Source organism: Nomascus leucogenys, chromosome 12 (assembly GCF_006542625.1).
Source record: "Nomascus leucogenys isolate Asia chromosome 12, Asia_NLE_v1, whole genome shotgun sequence".
Lineage (NCBI taxonomy): Eukaryota > Metazoa > Chordata > Mammalia > Primates > Hylobatidae > Nomascus > Nomascus leucogenys.
The window spans coordinates 40294187-40312457 of record NC_044392.1 but is presented as its reverse complement, the minus strand read 5'-3'; the positions used below and the strand labels follow the sequence as shown (position 1 = coordinate 40312457).

Sequence of the window (18271 nt, the reverse complement as noted above, 5' to 3'; positions counted from 1 at the left end):
AGAGGACCTCCACTCCCCCATCTGGGATGGGGTGGCTCCTACACACCCCGACACTCCCCTCCGCACCACCAATGCCGGCGGCCTTGGCATCCTATTCTTTTTTGTTTTGGTTTGGCGGGAGCTCTCAGACCCGCCCAGCCCCACTTAGGCTCCTTTCTCCAATCTCAATTTATGACATCTGGAAATTAGCTGGCTTTCCCAACTCCTGTCTTTTGGATTCTCTGATGGGAAAGTAATTGGCAAAGCCTGGGGCTACCCTATAAGGGCAGGGCTCAGATACAATCCGAGAGCAGGACTAAAGCAGGAGGGCGGCCAAGGCGGAAGGGAATAGGGAAGGAAGCGCCGCGCGTTTCCAAGATACGCAGGCGGGCTCGGCGAGACAGCCCGAAGTATTTGCCCCACGCAGGAACGGCAATTTTCCCTTGCTCGCTCCTAGAAAAGCCAGCCAGGAGCTGTGGGAGGAACCGCCCTCAGTAAAGATGACTGCAGTCCCTGCTATCTAAACGCAAGTGAAGCCGAGTCACAGGACCCGGATGTTGTCAGTTCGACGGTAAACGACCCTGCCAGCTTCCAAGAGGGCGGCTTCACTGTGCGAATAGGTGAGAAGCCAACAAGGAGGCGCGCTGGAGTCACTTCCGCCCGGTTCTCCTTCCCGCAGTCTGCAGCCGGAGTAAGATGGCGGCGCTGAGGGCTTTGTGCGGCCTCCGGGGCGTCGCGGCTCAGGTGCTGCGGCCTGGGGCTGGAGTCCGATTGCAGATTCAGCCCAGCAGGTGAGATCGAGGGCAGCCCTCGACACACTTTCTCCAAGGCTAGGGTTTCTCAGGTTGGGGACGCTTTACTCCCCCAGAAAAGAATAACCCAAGCCTGTGACCCCATAGTCCATCTCTGATTTCTTGGGCTACGGGATACAGTGGCGCCCACTCTGGCGAGGGAGGGGAGAGGGTCTAGAGTTCGTTCGTCCAGAGGTGAAATCAGCGGAGTGGGAGGCTCTGCTTTTTAGCTTCAGTAATTTGAATGCACCTCTCCTGTCATACCTGAGTAGAGCTCAGCCAAAGAGCCAGAATGCTCGCTGTCTGTCTGTCGTTGACCTTGAACAAACACTTTTCTCGTTCATATTCACCTGGTTGGTAATATCAATATGATGAAAATATGAAGAAGCTAGGATCCCAACCTTGCATGCCCAGGGGTGTTGGGTGGAGTTATTCCAGGAATAATTTGTTAGAAGGAATGGAACCTCTAGAGTTCCAGCTTATTTTGCCGAAGCTACATTAACTTCAGATCAGTGACTTGGCATTAAAAAATCCAGGACATTGGCCGGGCACGGTGGCCCACACCTGTAATCTCAGCACTTTGGGAGGCCTAGGCGGGCAGATCATCTGAGGTCGGGAGTTCGAGACCATCCTGACCAAAATAAAGAAACCCCCGTCTTTACTAAAAATACAAAATTAGCCGGGCTTGGTGGCGCATGCCTGTAATCTCAGCTACTTGGGAGGCTGAAGCAGGAGAATCGCTTGAACCCGGGAGGTGGAGGTTTCAGTGAGCCGAAATCACGCCATTGCACTCCAGCCTGGGCAACAAGAGTGAAACCCAGTCTCAAAAAAAAAACAACAACAACAACAAAAAAACACAGGACATCCTTCCTGGGTCCCTTTGAGAGTGAATGGGAACACAGGAACCAAACACTGTTCAGGCCCTTTGTCTAGGATCTGTCTTTAAATCCCCAGAGGTGTTCGGCAGTGGCAGCCAGATGTGGAATGGGCACAGCAGTTTGGGGGAGCTGTTATGTACCCAAGCAAAGAAACAGCCCACTGGAAGCCTCCACCTTGGAATGGTGAGTGACCAGAGTTGCTGTCCCAACTCACACCCATCCCTGCCCCCAGCTGATCTCCTTTTCGTTTTTTGAGACAGTGTTTCCCTCTGTTTCCCTGGCTGGAGTGCAGTGGTGCGAAAGTGGCTCACTGTAGCCTTGAACTTCTGGGCTCAAGGCAACCTTCTGTCTCAGCCTCCCCAGAAAGCTGCAACACGCCTGTGCCACCACAACCCGCTAATTTTGAAAGTTTTCCTTTTGTAGAGACAGAGTCTTGCTATGTTGACCAGGCTGGTTTCAAACTCCTGGCCTTAGGTAATCCTCCCAGCTCAGCCTCCCAAAGTGCTGAGATACAGGCTTGAGCCACCATGCCTGGCCTCCAGCTGATTTCTAAGTGCTCTTGAGCTCTCTGCCTTAGGCAAATTTTAGCCCCTATCCTGTTTGCTTCTTTCACCACGAAATTAAACAGACATAATAGTGATAAAAACAGGTATTTGTGAAGTAGAGAAGGAAAGGAAGGATGTTGCAGAAGAAAATAAAGAATGCGTCCCAGTAAATACCCAAAAGTCCCTACCAATTTAAACCTTAATCCCAGCTTTTCCCATGTTCAATACATTTCAGGTTCACTACATTATCTCCCTCTCCAGACAAGGTGGTGGTTTTCCCGTTGGTAACCAAATGAAACCTATGTGAATACAAACCATTTTTTTTCCTATCAAAAGTAGCTCTTCCTTTTGACTTTTGATTTTGATCAGTGGCACCCTCATTCTCCTAATCCCTCAGGATTGAAACTTTTTAGTCATCTTTGGCTGTTTTATCTTGCCCTCCATGTCTATGTCCAGTAAGTTACCAAACCATGTAGATACTTTCATAATGTCCCATATCTGGTCATCTCTCCCTTTTAATTTTCATTGCCATTATTCAGATTTATCTTGTATTAGACCCTGATTATTTTAGGAGTCTATTCACTGAGTTTTTGCCACTGATGTTGTCCCCTTTCCATCTATCCTATACAATGTCATCACCTTCATCTTCCCCAAACATTATTTTACCATGTTATTCGTATTCTTGCTCAAAAACCTTCAAAGACACTTCCAGTTACTTTCCACAAACTTACAGTAACAATAGCTGAGTGCTTACCATTCGCCAAACATTTTTGTATGCATTATTTTGTTTAATCTTTACAACAGCTCTATGAGAGTATTACCCCAGTCGTGAGGAAATTATGGTCTAGGGAGATTAAAACTTGATTAAAGGCCGGGCACAGCGGCTCACACCTGTAATCCCAGCACTTTGGGAGGCCAAGGCGGGCAGATGACCTTAGGTCAGGAGTTCAAGACCAGCCTGGCCAACATGGTGAAACCCCGCCTCTACTAAAAATACAGAAATTAGCCAGGTGTGGCGGCACACACCTGTAATTCTAGCTACTGAGGAGGCTGAGGCAGGAGAATCACTTGAACCTGGGAGGCAGAGGTTGCAGTGAACTGACATCGCACCATTGCACTCCAGCCTGGGTGACAGGGCAAGACTATCTCAAAAAAAAAAAAAAAGTTAAGGACACACAGGCAGATTTGTACTCGGGTCTGTCAGACTCCAAAGCCCATGATGAAGAATTTTGGTGGAAAAGATGGGCTCTGGTTTCAAATCTCCACTCTCAATTTACCAGTGAATAAAGCATCTATTTATAGCATTATTTTAAGGATTAAATGAGATAACATGTGCCTGGCACATGTAAGTCCCCTATAAGTGTTCATTGTTATTAATGATATGTACAGATAATTGAACCACTACCCCCTGCTTTGTCCCAATACTTATCGTCCCTCTCTTGGGAAGTCCCAATAAGAGTTCCACGGATGTTTACTTCCTTGTTTCTAAGATTTGGCCCATGTTGATTTCATAGCCTGGAATGCCTCTTCTCCCTTCTAGCTATCTAAATCATTTCCTATATTTAAGCTCAGATCCTACCTACATGAAGTCTTTGCAGTGTTCTTTCCTTCTTTTAAAAACTTAATGGCTAAGGCACTTTCTTGGTTACTTATAAATTTGACCTCTGTTCCTAGTTTTTCACATGTACTTCTTTCCCAAATTAAAATGTAAGCTTCAGATTAGGTGGGCATGGTGGCATGCGCCTGTAGTCCCAGCTACTCTGGAGGCTGACGCAGGAGAATTGCTTGAACCTGGCAGGCAGAGGTTGCAGTGAGCCGAGATGGTGCCACTGCACTCCAGCCTGGGTGCAGAGTGAGACTCTGTCTCAAAAAAAAAAAAAAAAAAAGGTAATTTTCTTGAGGGTAAAAGTTCATTTAGTGGGAGTAAGCATTAGGTATACATTTCCTGACTGGTTGGCCATTCATTGGATACATTTGGAGAGCTGTATATCATAGTAGTTAAGATGTTTGGATCCTGGAGCTAAACAGGCTGGGTTAAAATCCTGGTTCTGCCACTTACTAGTTTTGTGATCCTGGAAAAGTCATTTACGCTCCATGGCCTCAGTTTATCCAATAAAATGGGGATAATGATAGTACCTATTACTCATAACAGTTGTTGTAAGAATTAAATCAATTAAAGTGCCTAAGGTAGTGCCTGGCACATAATAAAGCGATATAAGTGTTATCTATTATTAAAAAGATATTCTATGCACACTGACTATGAACCATGAAAAAAAAAGGTATTCTAGGAGACATAGAGTGAGATTCATGGTGTCTGTCTTCAGAAAGTTTAGATCTTCCTTTTCCCCATCTAAGGGTCCTCTTCCTGGTTATAGTGGAGATTAGGAAATAAAGTATGGAATGGTGAGTTAGAAAATCTGTAGGGAGAGGCTAACTCCTTGCTGTCTTTTGGGGGCTCCCAAGGGAATAACCATGTGGCTCTGAACTATTTCCTACTTCTCAGATGTGGACCCTCCAAACGACACAATTGTGAAGAACATGACCCTGAACTTTGGGCCCCAGCACCCAGCAGCGCATGGTGTCCTGCGACTAGTGATGGAATTGAGTGGGGAGATGGTGCGGAAGTGTGATCCTCACATCGGGCTCCTGCACCGAGGCACTGAGAAGCTCATTGAATACAAGACCTATCTTCAGGTGTGGGGAGCGAACGGGAGCCTTTTGGCGGGATCTGGGGTTGCTTAAGCCTGGGGCTTTGCCAGTTTGCTGCCCTTAAAACGTGAGGGGAGGAAGGTGTTGAGAGGAGTAACCGGTTGAGGTTACTCTTGGTTGGGTGGATGGAGGGAAGTGGCAGGGGATGCTTGAGTCATTAGGATTTGGTTTATTCAGCAGCAGTGCTTTGAAGCTGGAGCTATACTCAGCTTTTCTCTGGCTGACTTTTTGGCTGGCCCCTTTGCCATTACTTGAGTGCCTCAGTTTCCCTGCTCTTATGTTAGACTAGTGCGTCAAAGCCAGTGTCCCTAGGGGCAGAGAAAGAGAAAAGACGTTAGCTCGCTAAGTTTAACAGCTGATTCTTGTATCTTCCAGCTGTCTACGTTTGTTTTCAAAACATTCAATGAGTCAGAGCAACTGAGAGGGGGTTTATGACAGAGTTTGCCATTTTTAGGAGGACTGTATGACCCAAATGATGAAGGTCAGATTTGAAGGAGTTGGATCTCTAATAGGAATCTGAAGTTTTTTTCTTACTGTCATGAAGAAAGGTCCTGATAACAGGATGGTAGGATTAGGATTTAGATCCAGCCCAGTGTCGGGGTGAACAGTGACTAGAATGTGATTCCCCAAGAGAGCCTCGGCGATGACAGTTTCTGGTCCCGGAGTCTATGGGTTAACCCCTGTAGCATTAGCCCCCGTCACAGTGACATCAGAATAAGAACAGGCTGTCCCAGCTAGTAGCGTCTTAGCTCCACCCTCTTCCTGGAAGCTGAAGCTGGTTCAGCAGGCAGTTACAACTTGGCTTTTTGGCATTCTGGAGGAAGGACCATTTCTACCTGATGCTCTGTCTTCCTTAAATACCTCACTCTGGCTGGGCGTGGTGGCTCACGCCTGTAATCTCAGCACTTTGGGAGGCCGAAGCAGGTGGATTACTTGAGGTCAGGAGTTCGAGACCAGCCTGGCCAACAAGGTGAAACCCCATCTCTACTAAAAATACAAAAATTAGCGAGACGTGATGGTGTGCGCCTGTAGGAGAATCACTTGAACCTGGGAGGCAGAGGTTGCAGTGAGCCAAGATCGTGCTACTGCACTCCAGCGCCTGGGCAACAGAGCAAGACTCTGTCTCAAAAAAAAAAAAGATTAAAAAAAAAAAAAAACCCTCCCAGATACTCTTAAGACTGATTGCCTTTCTCCTTCAGTATCTCAGGTTTTTTGTTTGTTTTGTTTTTTCCCCTGAAATGGAGTCTTGCTCTGTCGCCCAGGCTGGAGTGCAGTGGCGTGATCTTGGCTGACTGCAACCTCTGCCTCCCGAGTTTAAGCAATTCTGTTTCAGCTCCCGGAGTAGCTGGGATTATAGGCACGCACCACCATGCTTGGCTAATTTTTTTTTTTTTTTTTTGAGATGGAGTTTCCTCTTGTTGCCCAGGCTGGAGTGTAATAGTACCATCTTGGCTCACTGCAAACTCTATCTCCCAGGTTCAAGCGATTCTTGTTCCTCAGCCTCCCAAATAGCTGGGATTACAGGTGCCCACCACCATGCCCAGCTAATTTCTATATTTTTAGTAGAGATGGGGTTTCACCATGTTGGCCAGGCTGGTCTCAAACTCCTGACCTCATGAGCCACCCAGACTTGGCCTCCCAAAGTGCTGGGATTATAGGTGTGAGCCACCGCGCCTGGCCAGTATGTCAGTTTTTTAAATTTTTATTATTTTTTGAGATGGAGTTTTGCTCTTGTTGCCTAGGCTAGAATGCAGTGGCATAATCTTGTCTCACTGCAACCTCTGCCTCCTGGGTTCAAGTGATTTTCCTGCCTCAGCCTCCCAAGTAGCTGGGATTACAGGCATGCACCACCACGCCTGGCTAATTTTGTATTTTTAGTAGAGACGGGGTTTCTCCATGTTGGTCAGGCTGGTCTCAAACTCCTGACCTCAAGTGATCCACCCACCTCGGCCTCCCAAAGTGTTGGGATTACAGGCGTGAGCCATGTGCCTGGCCAAGGACTCTTGACAGTGGTGTCCTGGAGCTAGCTCATACTGGCTTGCAAGAGTGCAGTTGTTAAATTTTCAGGAGTTTTGTGAGCCAGTTGAACGTAGCCATTGTTAGAAATTAATTTATATAAGCTTATGATTTAATACATTATATTAAAAGCAAAGGTAAGATTAAATATTCAAAGCTCATCACTTTATTATTTTACCATGCTCTGCCTTTGAGGTATTTGCTTTGAATGTGTCTGTATGGTGGAAATACTGTATAATGGTGTGGTACTCTTCCCAATGCTGCATTCAGTTACATGATATTGGTAACTTAAAATTGGCCATTGTGGGAGTATTTTTACCATGGAAATTGGCAAACACGACAAATCAGAGTCCTCCCTCACTTTGGAGAGCCAGTTTTTAAACATTTACCAGAATACTACTGGTTTTTGGGATATTTTACCTGCCTTGTTGGGGCTTCTGAGACTAGAAAGGCTTATACAGCACCAACTTCTGGTGCCCCCTGAGAGCAAGGCTTCAGGCAGCCAGACTGTGGGCTCCTGAGCCTGTTAGATGTGACCCACATTCCTCCCTCTTCCCAGGCCCTTCCATACTTTGACCGGCTAGACTATGTGTCCATGATGTGTAACGAACAAGCCTATTCTCTAGCTGTGGAGAAGTTGCTAAACATCCGGCCTCCTCCTCGGGCACAGTGGATCCGAGGTATGTCACACCGGCTTTTTCTGTGGCCCACTGTGAGCACAGCGTAGTGCCTTTTCCACCACTTCCCCGTTGAACCCCAGCTTAGTGCTCAGACTCCAGGCTCTGCCCAGACCTCTCTGTCCGCCTCAGTGCTTGGCTCCTATATCCTGTCTTGTCCTTGTCTTCACAGTGCTGTTTGGAGAAATCACACGGCTGTTGAACCACATCATGGCTGTGACCACACATGCCCTGGACCTTGGGGCCATGACCCCTTTCTTCTGGCTGTTTGAAGAAAGGGAGAAGGTAAGAGCGGGAGGAAAGGATAGGAATAGGGAAGGAAGTGCAGGAAGTAGAGAAGGTATAAAGGAGACAGGAGATTAAAAGAAGAGAGAGAACATGGGAGAACATTTGGAGGGAAAAGGTATGTTTAACTTGGGTTATATTTGTAGAAACTATATCATGAGGGGCTGGTTGGGCACAAGAAGGCAGAAGGTGGGGGAGTAGGCCATCATAGGACCTGGGAGCCTGGGACTTTGACACTAATTCCCAGCACGTTCTATGAAGATGTTTGAGTTCTACGAGCGAGTGTCTGGAGCCCGAATGCATGCTGCTTATATCCGGCCAGGAGGAGTGCACCAGGTGAGCAGGTCCCCGGCTTCCCCCGATGTCCAGCCCAGGCCTATTTTCCCTGTGGCCACTGGAGGGCAGTGCTGGATGATGGAAACTCCAAACCTGTATCCCTGGGGGAGGGGGTGCTGAGAGGGCTCTCCTTAGCGAAGGCTATGCCACATTCAATAGCACCTCCGTTTGACTTCTAGGACCTACCCCTTGGGCTTATGGATGACATTTATCAGTTTTCTAAGAACTTCTCTCTTCGGCTTGATGAGTTGGAGGAGGTAAGCTAGGAGTCAATGGGAAAAATCTCTCCCCCACAAGAAGGGCTTGTGGGGTTTTATTCCCCAGTTGTAAAAAAATACAGAGATATTTGAAGAGTGTGAGGAAGAGTATTAACACACCAGTTTTCTTGATCAATAGTTGCTGACCAACAATAGGATCTGGCGAAATCGGACAATTGACATTGGGGTTGTAACAGCAGAAGAAGCACTTAACTATGGTTTTAGGTGAGGGGAATACAACTTCTCTCCTTAGGAGTGGGGATGGGAGTGGGGGAGTTCCAGCCTAAGATCTTGTCTTTGAAGACTTGTTGGCATCCTCCTAGTCATACCCTGAATGTGAAGGATCAACAAGAATGAGCCTCCTTACTTAGTTTGTGGAGAGTGGCCCTTATTCCCATTATGCTCTCCACAGTGGAGTGATGCTTCGGGGCTCAGGCATCCAGTGGGACCTGCGGAAGACGCAGCCCTATGATGTTTACGACCAGGTTGAGTTTGATGTTCCTGTTGGTTCTCGAGGGGACTGCTATGATAGGTAAGGCCCCAATCGTTTCTTGGCTGATATTCCAGCTAGTTTCCCCTGTCTCACTCTTCTCTTTGCCACTTCCTTCTTTACCCTACTTCTCAGTGTCTGTGGGAGCTCTTGTGTGTGTTAGACGAGGTTGCTCTCAAAACACTTTCACATATATGGAATCTTACTTATTTTTTTCTTTTTTGAGATGGAGTTTCGCTCTTGTTGCCCAGGTTGGAGTGCAGTGGTGCAATCGCAGCTCACCGCAACCTCCACCTCCCGGGTTCAAGTGATTCTCCTCCCTCAGCCTCCTGAGTAGCTGGGATTACAGGCATGAGCCACCATGCTCAGCTAATTTATGTATTTTTAGTAGAGATGGGGTTTCTCCATGTTGGTCAGGCTGGTCTCAAGCTCCTGACCTCAGGTGATCTACCCACCTCGGCCTCCCAAATTGTTGGGATTATAGGCGTGAGCCACCACACCCGGCCTATGGCATTTTTTCTATCTTTACATTATCCTTGTCTTAGGTGGAGCTAGCTTTGGCTGCATTTTATAGCTGAGAAAGCTGAGGCATAAAAGTTAGGGATTAGCTGGGATTATTCTTCAGGAGTGGTCGAGAATAGAATCCTTCTGATCCAGTGTTCTTTCTAGTAGATCCTAAGCTTCAGATTCTCCTCCTGGGCCAGACTCAGTGGCTCACGTGTGTAATCCCAGCACTTTGGGAGTCCAAGGTGGGTGGATCACTTGAGGTCAGGAATTCAAGACCAGCCTGGCCAGCATGGTGAAACCCCATCTCTACTAAAAATACAAAAAATTAGCTGGGTGTGGTGGTACATGCCTGTAAGTCCAGCTACTTGGGAGGCTGAGGCAGGAGAATTGCTTGAACCTGGGAGGTGAAGGATGCAGTGAGCTGAGATAGAGCCACTGCATTCCAGCCTGGGCAACAGAGTGAGACTCTGTCTCAAAAAAACAAAAGACAAAAAACAAAAACAAATTCTCCTCCTGTTTTCTCACCCTGAGTCAGATTTGTTACTGTGTATTTTTTGTCTGTTTTATTTTTTGAACCTGGTAGCTACTGTATATTTTTGTTTGTGCATTTGACTCTCACCCATTCTGTGGTCCAAAAAGTGCTTAAGGAGGTAATTAAAGAAATAAATACTACAGGCCGTGTTCTGAGAAAATAAGCAGAGGGTTTGGGGAAGCACCCGAGAGTAGAAGCAAAAGATTACAGGGGGCTGGGCTTGGTGGCTCATGCCTATAATCCTAGCACTTTGGGAGACCAAAGCCGGCAGTCGCTTGAGCTCAGAAGTTGGAGATCAGCCTGGGCAGCAAAGTGAAACCTCGTCTCTACAAAAAATATTCGGATGTGGTGGTGCACGCCTGTAATCCAAGCTACTTTGGAGACTGAGATGGGAGGATCACTTGAGCCCAGGAGTTCGAGGCTGCAGTGAGCTGTGAAACCCTGTTTCAAAAAAAAAAAAAAAAAAGACTACAGGGTTTATATGGGTGGCCAAGCCAAGCAGAGGTGCTGTACTTGGAGAAAAGAGTGGGGAGAGTTGACCTAACCCTTTTGAGGTTTGCCAAAGGGCATCCTTCCTAGCCCCATACCTGCTTCTCTGACTGTTCTTCTCTTGCTCTGTCTCATCTACTTGAGGTACCTGTGCCGGGTGGAGGAGATGCGCCAGTCCCTGAGAATTATCACACAGTGTCTAAACAAGATGCCTCCTGGGGAGATCAAGGTTGATGATGCCAAAGTGTCTCCACCTAAGCGAGCAGAGATGAAGGTTGGCTGCAGGGAGGGGGAAAGTGTGGGGTGTTGGAAAGGGGCCAGTGGCTGGGGAGGAGTATCCTTGGATTAAATCCTACCTTTCAGTTTTCTTTCTTTTTTTTTTTTTTTTTTTTTTTTTTGAGACAGAGTTTCACTCTTATTGCCCAGACTGGAGTGCAATCTCGGCTCACTGCAACCTCCGCCTCCCAGGTTCAAGCAATTCTTCTGCCTCAGCCTCCTAAGTAGCTGGGATTACAGGCACATGCCACTACGCCAAGCTAATTTTTTGTATTCAGTAGAGACAGAGTTTTACCATGTTGCTCAGGGTGGTCTCAAACTCCTGACCTCAGGTGATCTTTGGCCTCCCAAAGTGCTGGGATTACAGGCGTGAGCCACCACACCCAACCCGGTTTTCTTTTTATAGAGAATTCACTGTATAATAAGAGATTCGGTTTTTTTAAATTTTTTAAATTTTTTTTTTTTTTTTGAAACGGTGTCTTGCTCTTTCACCAGGCTGGAGTACAGTGGCATGATCTCAGCTCACTGCAACCACTGTCTCCTGGGTTCAAGCGGTTCTCCTGCCTTAGCCTCCTGAGTAGCTGGGATTACAGGCACCCACCACCACGCCCAGCTAATTTTTGTATTTTTAGTAGAGACGGGGTTTCACTGTGTTGGCCAGGCTGGTCTTGAACTCCTGACCTCTTGATCCGCCCACCTCAGCCTCCCAAAGTGCTGGAATTACAAGCGTGAGTCACCGCACCTAGCCATATAAGAGATTCTTAATCTCCCATAGCTCTCCTGTTTTATTCTGTATCCTCTCTGCTTACTGACTGACATGTGGCTTTAGTCTCCCTGAGGGTAGAGATTATTTTCTGTGCTGGGGGAAGGCCTAGGAGACAGAGTTTGGATATGGTTTATTGATGCTCCCTGTTTCCTCTCTTCAGACTTCCATGGAGTCACTGATTCATCACTTTAAGTTGTATACTGAGGGCTACCAAGTTCCTCCAGGAGCCACATATACTGCCATTGAGGCTCCCAAGGTGAGGAGAGGAGGGGAAGAAAAAGACCATATGTAGAGTAGGTAGCGAAAGATAGATGTTTAACAAAATGCTCATTCATCATTGAGAGAGAAAACAGGAGGATGAATAGAGATTTTGTTGGCAGAGAAAAATACTCTTCATGTTAGTAGAGACACCCAACCTTCTTCCTTGAACAGGGAGAGTTTGGGGTGTACCTGGTGTCCGATGGCAGCAGCCGCCCTTATCGATGCAAGATCAAGGCTCCTGGTTTTGCCCATCTGGTAAGAATCAATCCCAGTAACTTTAACTCCAATGAATTAAACCTGACCTTGGTTGAGGTTTTTATGAACTCTTCTTCTTTCTCCTCCCACCTTGCAAGTCTTACCTAATATTGTTGCCATCTCAATCTCCCTAGGCTGGTTTGGACAAGATGTCTAAGGGACACATGTTGGCAGATGTCGTTGCCATCATAGGTACGAGCCCCACTGTGTAGTAGAGGTATCCTAGACAAAGGAGTTCGGGATGCCCACTGGGGACAGAAAGAGAACACTTACTGTTCGCCATAGGCCATGGCATGGACTCGGGTCCTCAATCTCTTGAGCACAGTAATGGGTTCTGGATCTTGGGTAACACTACTTTTTTTGTTTGTTTGTTTTGCCTCACAGCAGGAAGATAAGTAACACCACTTTTTTCCTCCATCCTCTCACCTAGGTACCCAAGATATTGTATTTGGAGAAGTAGATCGGTGAGCAGGGGAGCAGCATTTGATGCCCCCTGCCTATCAGCTTCTTCTGTGGAGCCTGTCCCTCACTGGAAATTGGCCTCTGTGTGTGTGTGTGTGTGTGTCTGTGTGTGTGTGTGTGTGTGTGTACATGTTCATGTACACTTGGCTCTCAGGCTTTCTGTGCATGTACTAAAAAAGGAGAAATTATAATAAATTAGCCGACTTGCGGCCCCTAGGCCTAAACTTCTTGTATCTTAGTGTCTCAGTATCTTAGTGTCCTTCACTCGGACTGTAAACCTAAGAGTGTTTCATTAATCCTCCATTCCTGTTAGATTCAGTCAGGTCTTTGCAATTTTTCCTGCTTGTCTCCACCCCCTTCTCTGACTCTTGTCCTTTCCACTTCTCTATTCCCCGTTTCCTCTTTCCGCTCAGTTACCTCCTTGCCCAAACCTCAGTGCCCACATAAGTTGGTAAACCACTCAAATCAAGACCTGGGGTAAAGTTGGGAGGGAAAGGGCTATAGTGGGGTCTGAGGGAATGTTGACGGGCAGTTTAGCACAGATAAATCTCTGAACCAGCCGGGCACGATGGCTCACACCTGTAATCCCAGCACTTGGGAGGCCGAGGCGGATGGATCACCTGAGATCAGGAGTTCGAGACCAGCCTGATCAACATGGAGAAACCCCGTTTCTACTAAAAATACAAAATTAGCAGGGCGTGGTGGCGCATGCCTGTAATCCCAGCTACTCGGGAGGCTGAGACAGGAGAATTGCTTGAACCCAGGAGGCAGAGGTTGTGGTAAGCCGAGATCGCGCCATTGCGCTCCAGCCTGGGCGACAGAGCAAGACTCCGTCTCAAAAAAAAAAAAAAAAAAAAACCAAAAAACTGAACCGGGTGGAGTGTAAAATGGCAGATGTAGACAGCTTTTCCTGAGCGTGAGAGTCTCCTCATTCTATGGGTTAGGAGTTTGTCATTGAAGGGCTGACGCTTAAGAGCCCAGATCTCCCAACTCCCTTAGTTGGCCCTTCCGGGAGCCGCCCGGTCTCTTGTGCAGGAAGGGGAAGGGGCCAAAGCGTGGGGGAAGGCGTGGCAGGAAGGGGGGGACTCTGTGGTCAGGGAACTGCTCGCTGAGCACAGCTGCACAGTGCTGTCAGAACGGCCGATCTCCAGCCCAAGATGATTCCAGCAGTGGTCTTGCTCTTACTCCTTTTGGTTGAACAAGCAGGTAAGAGGGTTTGGTGAGGGATAGCGTGAGCTGGCTCCAGGGTGGAAGTCCAGAGCTTGGGTCTGAGGGCCAAGTCAAACACAGATGAAGGAAGGCTGACAGTGGGTAGGTGGGCATAGGGAGACCCTGAGGCTAGTCCTATCCAGCCCCGACCCAGGGCACTAGACTAATAGTTCCCTTCTTTCTTGTTGCCTTCTTCATTCCAGACTTTTCTCCGTATTATTATTATTATTTTGGGGATGGAGTCTTGCTCGGTCACCCAGGCTGGAGTGCAGTGGCGCAATCTCTACTCACTGCAACCTCCGCCTCCTGGGTTCAAGCGATTCTCCTGCCTCAGGATCCCGAGTAGCTGGGACTGCAGGCGCCCGCCACCACGCCCGGCTAAGTTTAGTATTTTCAGTAGAAACCGGGTTTCATCATGTTGACCAGGGTAATCTCAAACTCCTGACTCAAGTGATCCACCCACCTCGACCTCCGAAAGTGCTGGGATTACTGGTGTGAGCCACTGCACCCAGCTATTATTATTATTAAAAAAAGACAGGGTCTTGCGATGTTGGCCACATTGGTCTTGAACTCCTGGCCTCAAGCAATTCTCCCACCTCGGCCTCCCAAAGTGCTACAGTGCCTGGCTGACTTTTCTCTTTTCAGGGTTGATAGAAAGTGGCAGGGGAAGGGTCTGGTTGTATGGCATGAAGAGCTGGTCTGGTGAAAAGCTTCATTTCTCATGATCAGCATTTCCCATGGAGTGCCTTTGGTCTTGTCTGCTGGGAGCTGATCTCCAGCTGGTTTAATATACAAAGCACCCTTGGCGCCTGTAATCCCAGGTACTCAGGAGGCTGAGGCAGGAGAATCACTTGAACCCAGGAGGTGGAGGTTGCAGTGAGCCAATATCGCACCACTGCACTTAAGCCTGGGCAACAGAGCGAGACTCCGTCTCAAAAAAAAAAGATTTTATATATATATACATACATATGTATATATATATATATATATATATATGGAGAGAGACAGAACCCTTTAGGAAGGTAGGGCTCTGTTCTTGTGCTTGGGAGTAAGGCAAGGATATAGCCAAGACAAACAGACGGGATTGCTGTTTCTATGGGTCATTGCTAATGCTCCATTCTGACAGCAGTTGATACGAGGGTGGGCAGCATGAGATGCCCAGTTCCAGAGACCTGAGCGTCAGCTGAGAAATAGAGGCAGAAATAGGAAGGTCTCTGAAGCTCTACGGCTCCAGTCACTATCTAAGAATTCTCACTCCTCGTTCACTCTGGGTTGTCTGTGCTGGATTGGTGTGTGTGTGTTGGTGGCAGCTGGGTGTCGAGGAGGAGGAGGTCAGTAAACTTCAGGGAAACTGGAAATCGAAAGAGAATGACTGGGGAGGAATTCCAGCAGCCTAGCTGAGAAGGTGAGAGCAAGTATTAAGTTAGCCACTGGTCTGCTTCCGTGGGATGAGGAGGGAGGAGGCCCGCTGAGGCACGAGGGAAAGCATGGGCTTTAGAGGCAGAAAGCCTGCATTTGAGTTCCAGCTCTGTCACTTAACTCTGTGGCTCTGAGTGAGTTACTTAGCTTTTCCGAGCCTCGGTTTCGTCACCCATAAAATGGCGATGATGATGTTTCCCTCACAGGGTAGTTTTAAGATTTGTGCAATATCGTGTGTGTGAAAGAGTGTTGCAGAATAAAAAGTACTTGACCGATGTCAGCAATTGACTGACGTTAGTCACTTGTTCCCTACTGGTCCTCTGATACGGGGTGAGAGCAGTCTCTGGAGCCCAGACTTGATTTGATTTGATTTTTTAAATTGCACAAAACTTCCCCTCTCAGAGGCCCAGAGAGTGAGTAATAGGGCAGAGTAACAGGAGCTGGAATCCATATAGCTGTGGTCATTCCCTCAGCCTTGTGTTCAGGCCCAAAGGTATCTGTAAGGTCTGGGAAAAACAGACACACTTTTTTTTTTTTTTTTTTTTAACATATTTAAGTATCTTGTGGTGGGACAGAAAGCAACAAGGCTGAGGCTAGGAGATGACCAATGATAGAGTAATTGCCTTCTCTCCCTTCCCCAGCTCACATCCTTCCTGTCCAGCCCTCAGCCACAGGTCACAGGACTTAGTAGAGACACTTCTGTGGTTTCTTCACTGAAATTTGCCACTACCTCTCCCTCCCACTACCCATCTTGGCTGAGGTTTTGGTTTCAGTCCAGTGGACTCGGATGGGTCCCTTGAGGTGGATAAAGTGCTCAATGGTGCCTGAAGAACCCACAGTGCTAAAAAGAAAAGGTTGGGGGCTGAGGGGGAAGGCCTCAATTATTAGTCCGTCTAAGTTCCATTTCAATAGAACCCTCACACTTCCTATCCTAGCCCGACCCTATGGTGCGGGAGAAGAGGGAAAGGTAAGGGCAGTGGAAGGCCAGAGAGAAACAGAATTTCTTCCCTTAGACGGGCTCCCCTCTAGGCCCTGTCCTACCTTCCAGAGCCCCTTCCCTTCTCTCCTCTGAGTACCAGATCCTCCCTGATGTCCCCGACCCCATGGGCATCCTCTATCCCCTCAGCGGCCCTGGGAGAGCCTCAGCTCTGCTATATCCTGGACGCCATCCTGTTTCTGTATGGAATTGTTCTCACCCTCCTCTACTGTCGACTGAAGGTAGTCCTGGGCAGGGTGGGGTAAGGGCTGGAAGGGGAAGTGGGAGGCGGGCAGCAGCAAGGATTCGAAGAGAAAGAATAAAAGGGGATCCCCCACAAAGTTTGGAGGGAAGGGGGATGGGCCACTAACTTACCCTTTACTGATAACCTTTCCCCCATTCCAGATCCAAGTGCGAAAGGCAGCTATGGCCAGCTATGAGGTATGGACCCTCCTACACCTGGTGTCGACAACTTTTCAGACCCTCAGCCCTTCTGGGGCTCTCGCCTGAGTTTCTGGGCCTCTGGGAGGGCGTGCCTCTCAGGTGCTGATCTGCACACACCTCAGAGGCCTCCCTCCCACCTTACCTAGCCAAGCCACAAGTAAAATATTCAGCAGGTGACAGGGAAGAATCAAGCATAGAGTGACAAAAAATATGTGAGAGACTTGGATGTAGTATGTCAGGTGTATATGTGTGCTTGTAGCCATGTGGGCAAACAGGTATCCATGGCCCAGAGTGTCCATGTGAGTGCCCTCTAGCCCAAGGTGGCTGGCTGCCCACCCCCCATGCCTCCCCGGGTGGGGCAGATGCTGAGGGGCCCTGGAGAAGGTGTGGGTCTTTAATGTTTTGCTTCTTTTGTCTCTGCAGAAATCAGATGGTGTTTACACGGTAAGTGTGCCTGCCTCCCCCACCCAGGAAGTCAGCAGAAGAGGGTGGGATTTTGAGCGATCTTTGGAAGGGGAGGGGGGGGCCTGTGGAGGTGGGAGGGGCCTCTAATGGGCTCCAGCTCCTGATCATCCTTTGACTCCCACCTCCAGGGCCTGAGCACCAGGAACCAGGAGACTTACGAGACTCTGAAGCATGAGAAACCACCACAATAGCTTTAGAATAGATGCGGTCATATTCTTCTTCGGCTTCTGGTTCTTCCACCCCTCGTGGTTGGCATCACATATGCCTGCATGCCATTAACACCAGCTGGCCCTACCCCTATAATGACGCCGTGTCCTAAATTAATATACACCAGTGGTTCCTCTTCCCTGTTAAAGACTAATGCTCAGATGTTATTTACGGATGTTTATATTCTAGTCTCACTCTCTTATCCCACCCTTCTTCTCTTCCCCATCCCCAACTCCAGCTAAAATATGGGAAGGGAGAACCCCCAATAAAGCTGCCATGGACTGGACTCCATTCATTCATCCATTTATCATATATTTATTCAGTCTCTACTAAGCACTAGATACAGTTTTTCAGTTCCAGAACTCACAGCCTGATGGACTTCAGAGCTATTTTGCTCGACTGAGGGATAAATGCTATGGCTGGGGGAGGGATAAAAACCTTTGACCTGTAGGTGCTCTGAGGATGGAGCTGGAGCAGGGACTAGTGTGTTGGGAGTCTAGGCATATTTGGAAACATAAGAAATGACTTCTGCATCAGCATGGCCTTCTGTGTTCGACAATTGAACGAAGGTTTGGTTGTTGGGGAGCCTGGGTGTCCCCAGATGGCCACCAATCCAGACAGCATCAATCCAGTACATGCATATGGGAATTAGCATAGCTGAAAAGCCAAATATGCAGAACGGATGGTGTAACTAGGGCTGTGTGAAGCTCCTAATGGAAGGTTTTATTGGAACAGTGAATTTTCAGGGCATCTGGGGCAAGTGAGACCTTAGAGGGCCAGATGGGTTAGTGGTAGGTAAGGCAAAGGGAAATAAGTTGGGTCCAAATGGGGGGTCATCTCCCTCAAGTGCATGGGTGGTGGTGAAGGCCCTGTCAATGCCTGTCCTGTTTTCAGAGCTACGAGGAATATTTGCCTGGAAAAATTTAAACCTCAGGAGATGCTGCCAGTCCTACTCGTGACCCACGGTCTTTTCAGAATGGGTCTAGAGACTCCAAGCTTACCCCTAGCATAACCCCCAACCTCCACAGTGCTGCACAACA

General features: G+C 48.0%; 2 protein-coding genes across 3 annotated transcripts; both read left to right on the top strand.

Annotated features, from left to right (window-relative positions):
* The first annotated feature begins 436 nt into the window (after positions 1–436).
* NDUFS2 (NADH:ubiquinone oxidoreductase core subunit S2) lies at positions 437–12744 on the top strand. Of its 2 annotated transcripts, XM_030824068.1 has the most exons (14): positions 437–770; positions 1725–1831; positions 4697–4887; positions 7478–7598; positions 7768–7880; positions 8142–8216; positions 8396–8473; positions 8613–8698; positions 8886–9005; positions 10636–10765; positions 11694–11789; positions 11966–12049; positions 12184–12241; positions 12480–12744. In XM_030824068.1, exons 1-14 carry the CDS (start codon positions 676–678, stop codon positions 12515–12517), a joined length of 1392 nt encoding a protein of 463 aa, XP_030679928.1. In that variant the 5' UTR covers positions 437–675; the 3' UTR covers positions 12518–12744. The 2 variants fall into 2 exon arrangements, with proteins under 2 accessions (XP_030679928.1, XP_030679930.1); XM_030824070.1 differs by lacking the exon at positions 1725–1831 and having other exon boundaries at positions 648–770.
* A 657-nt stretch (positions 12745–13401) lies between these two features.
* FCER1G (Fc fragment of IgE receptor Ig) lies at positions 13402–17519 on the top strand. Its single transcript, XM_003258754.4, has 5 exons — positions 13402–13717; positions 16266–16357; positions 16521–16556; positions 16983–17003; positions 17153–17519. The coding sequence occupies exons 1-5, from the start codon at positions 13669–13671 to the stop codon at positions 17213–17215; spliced, it is 261 nt and encodes an 86-aa protein (XP_003258802.1). The 5' UTR covers positions 13402–13668; the 3' UTR covers positions 17216–17519.
* The last annotated feature ends 752 nt before the right edge of the window (positions 17520–18271 follow it).

Bases quoted from the DNA above. Each gene is read 5' to 3' on its own strand.
- NDUFS2 (XM_030824068.1), top strand. From the start codon at position 676: ATGGCGGCGCTGAGGGCTTTGTGCGGCCTCCGGGGCGTCGCGGCTCAG. The intron at 8,217-8,395 runs GTGAGCAGGTCC...TTTGACTTCTAG, and splicing joins GGCCAGGAGGAGTGCACCAG to GACCTACCCCTTGGGCTTAT. The intron at 11,790-11,965 runs GTGAGGAGAGGA...TTCCTTGAACAG, and splicing joins CTGCCATTGAGGCTCCCAAG to GGAGAGTTTGGGGTGTACCT.
- FCER1G (XM_003258754.4), top strand. From the start codon at position 13,669: ATGATTCCAGCAGTGGTCTTGCTCTTACTCCTTTTGGTTGAACAAGCA. The intron at 16,358-16,520 runs GTAGTCCTGGGC...CCCCCATTCCAG, and splicing joins TCCTCTACTGTCGACTGAAG to ATCCAAGTGCGAAAGGCAGC. The intron at 17,004-17,152 runs GTAAGTGTGCCT...TCCCACCTCCAG, and splicing joins AATCAGATGGTGTTTACACG to GGCCTGAGCACCAGGAACCA.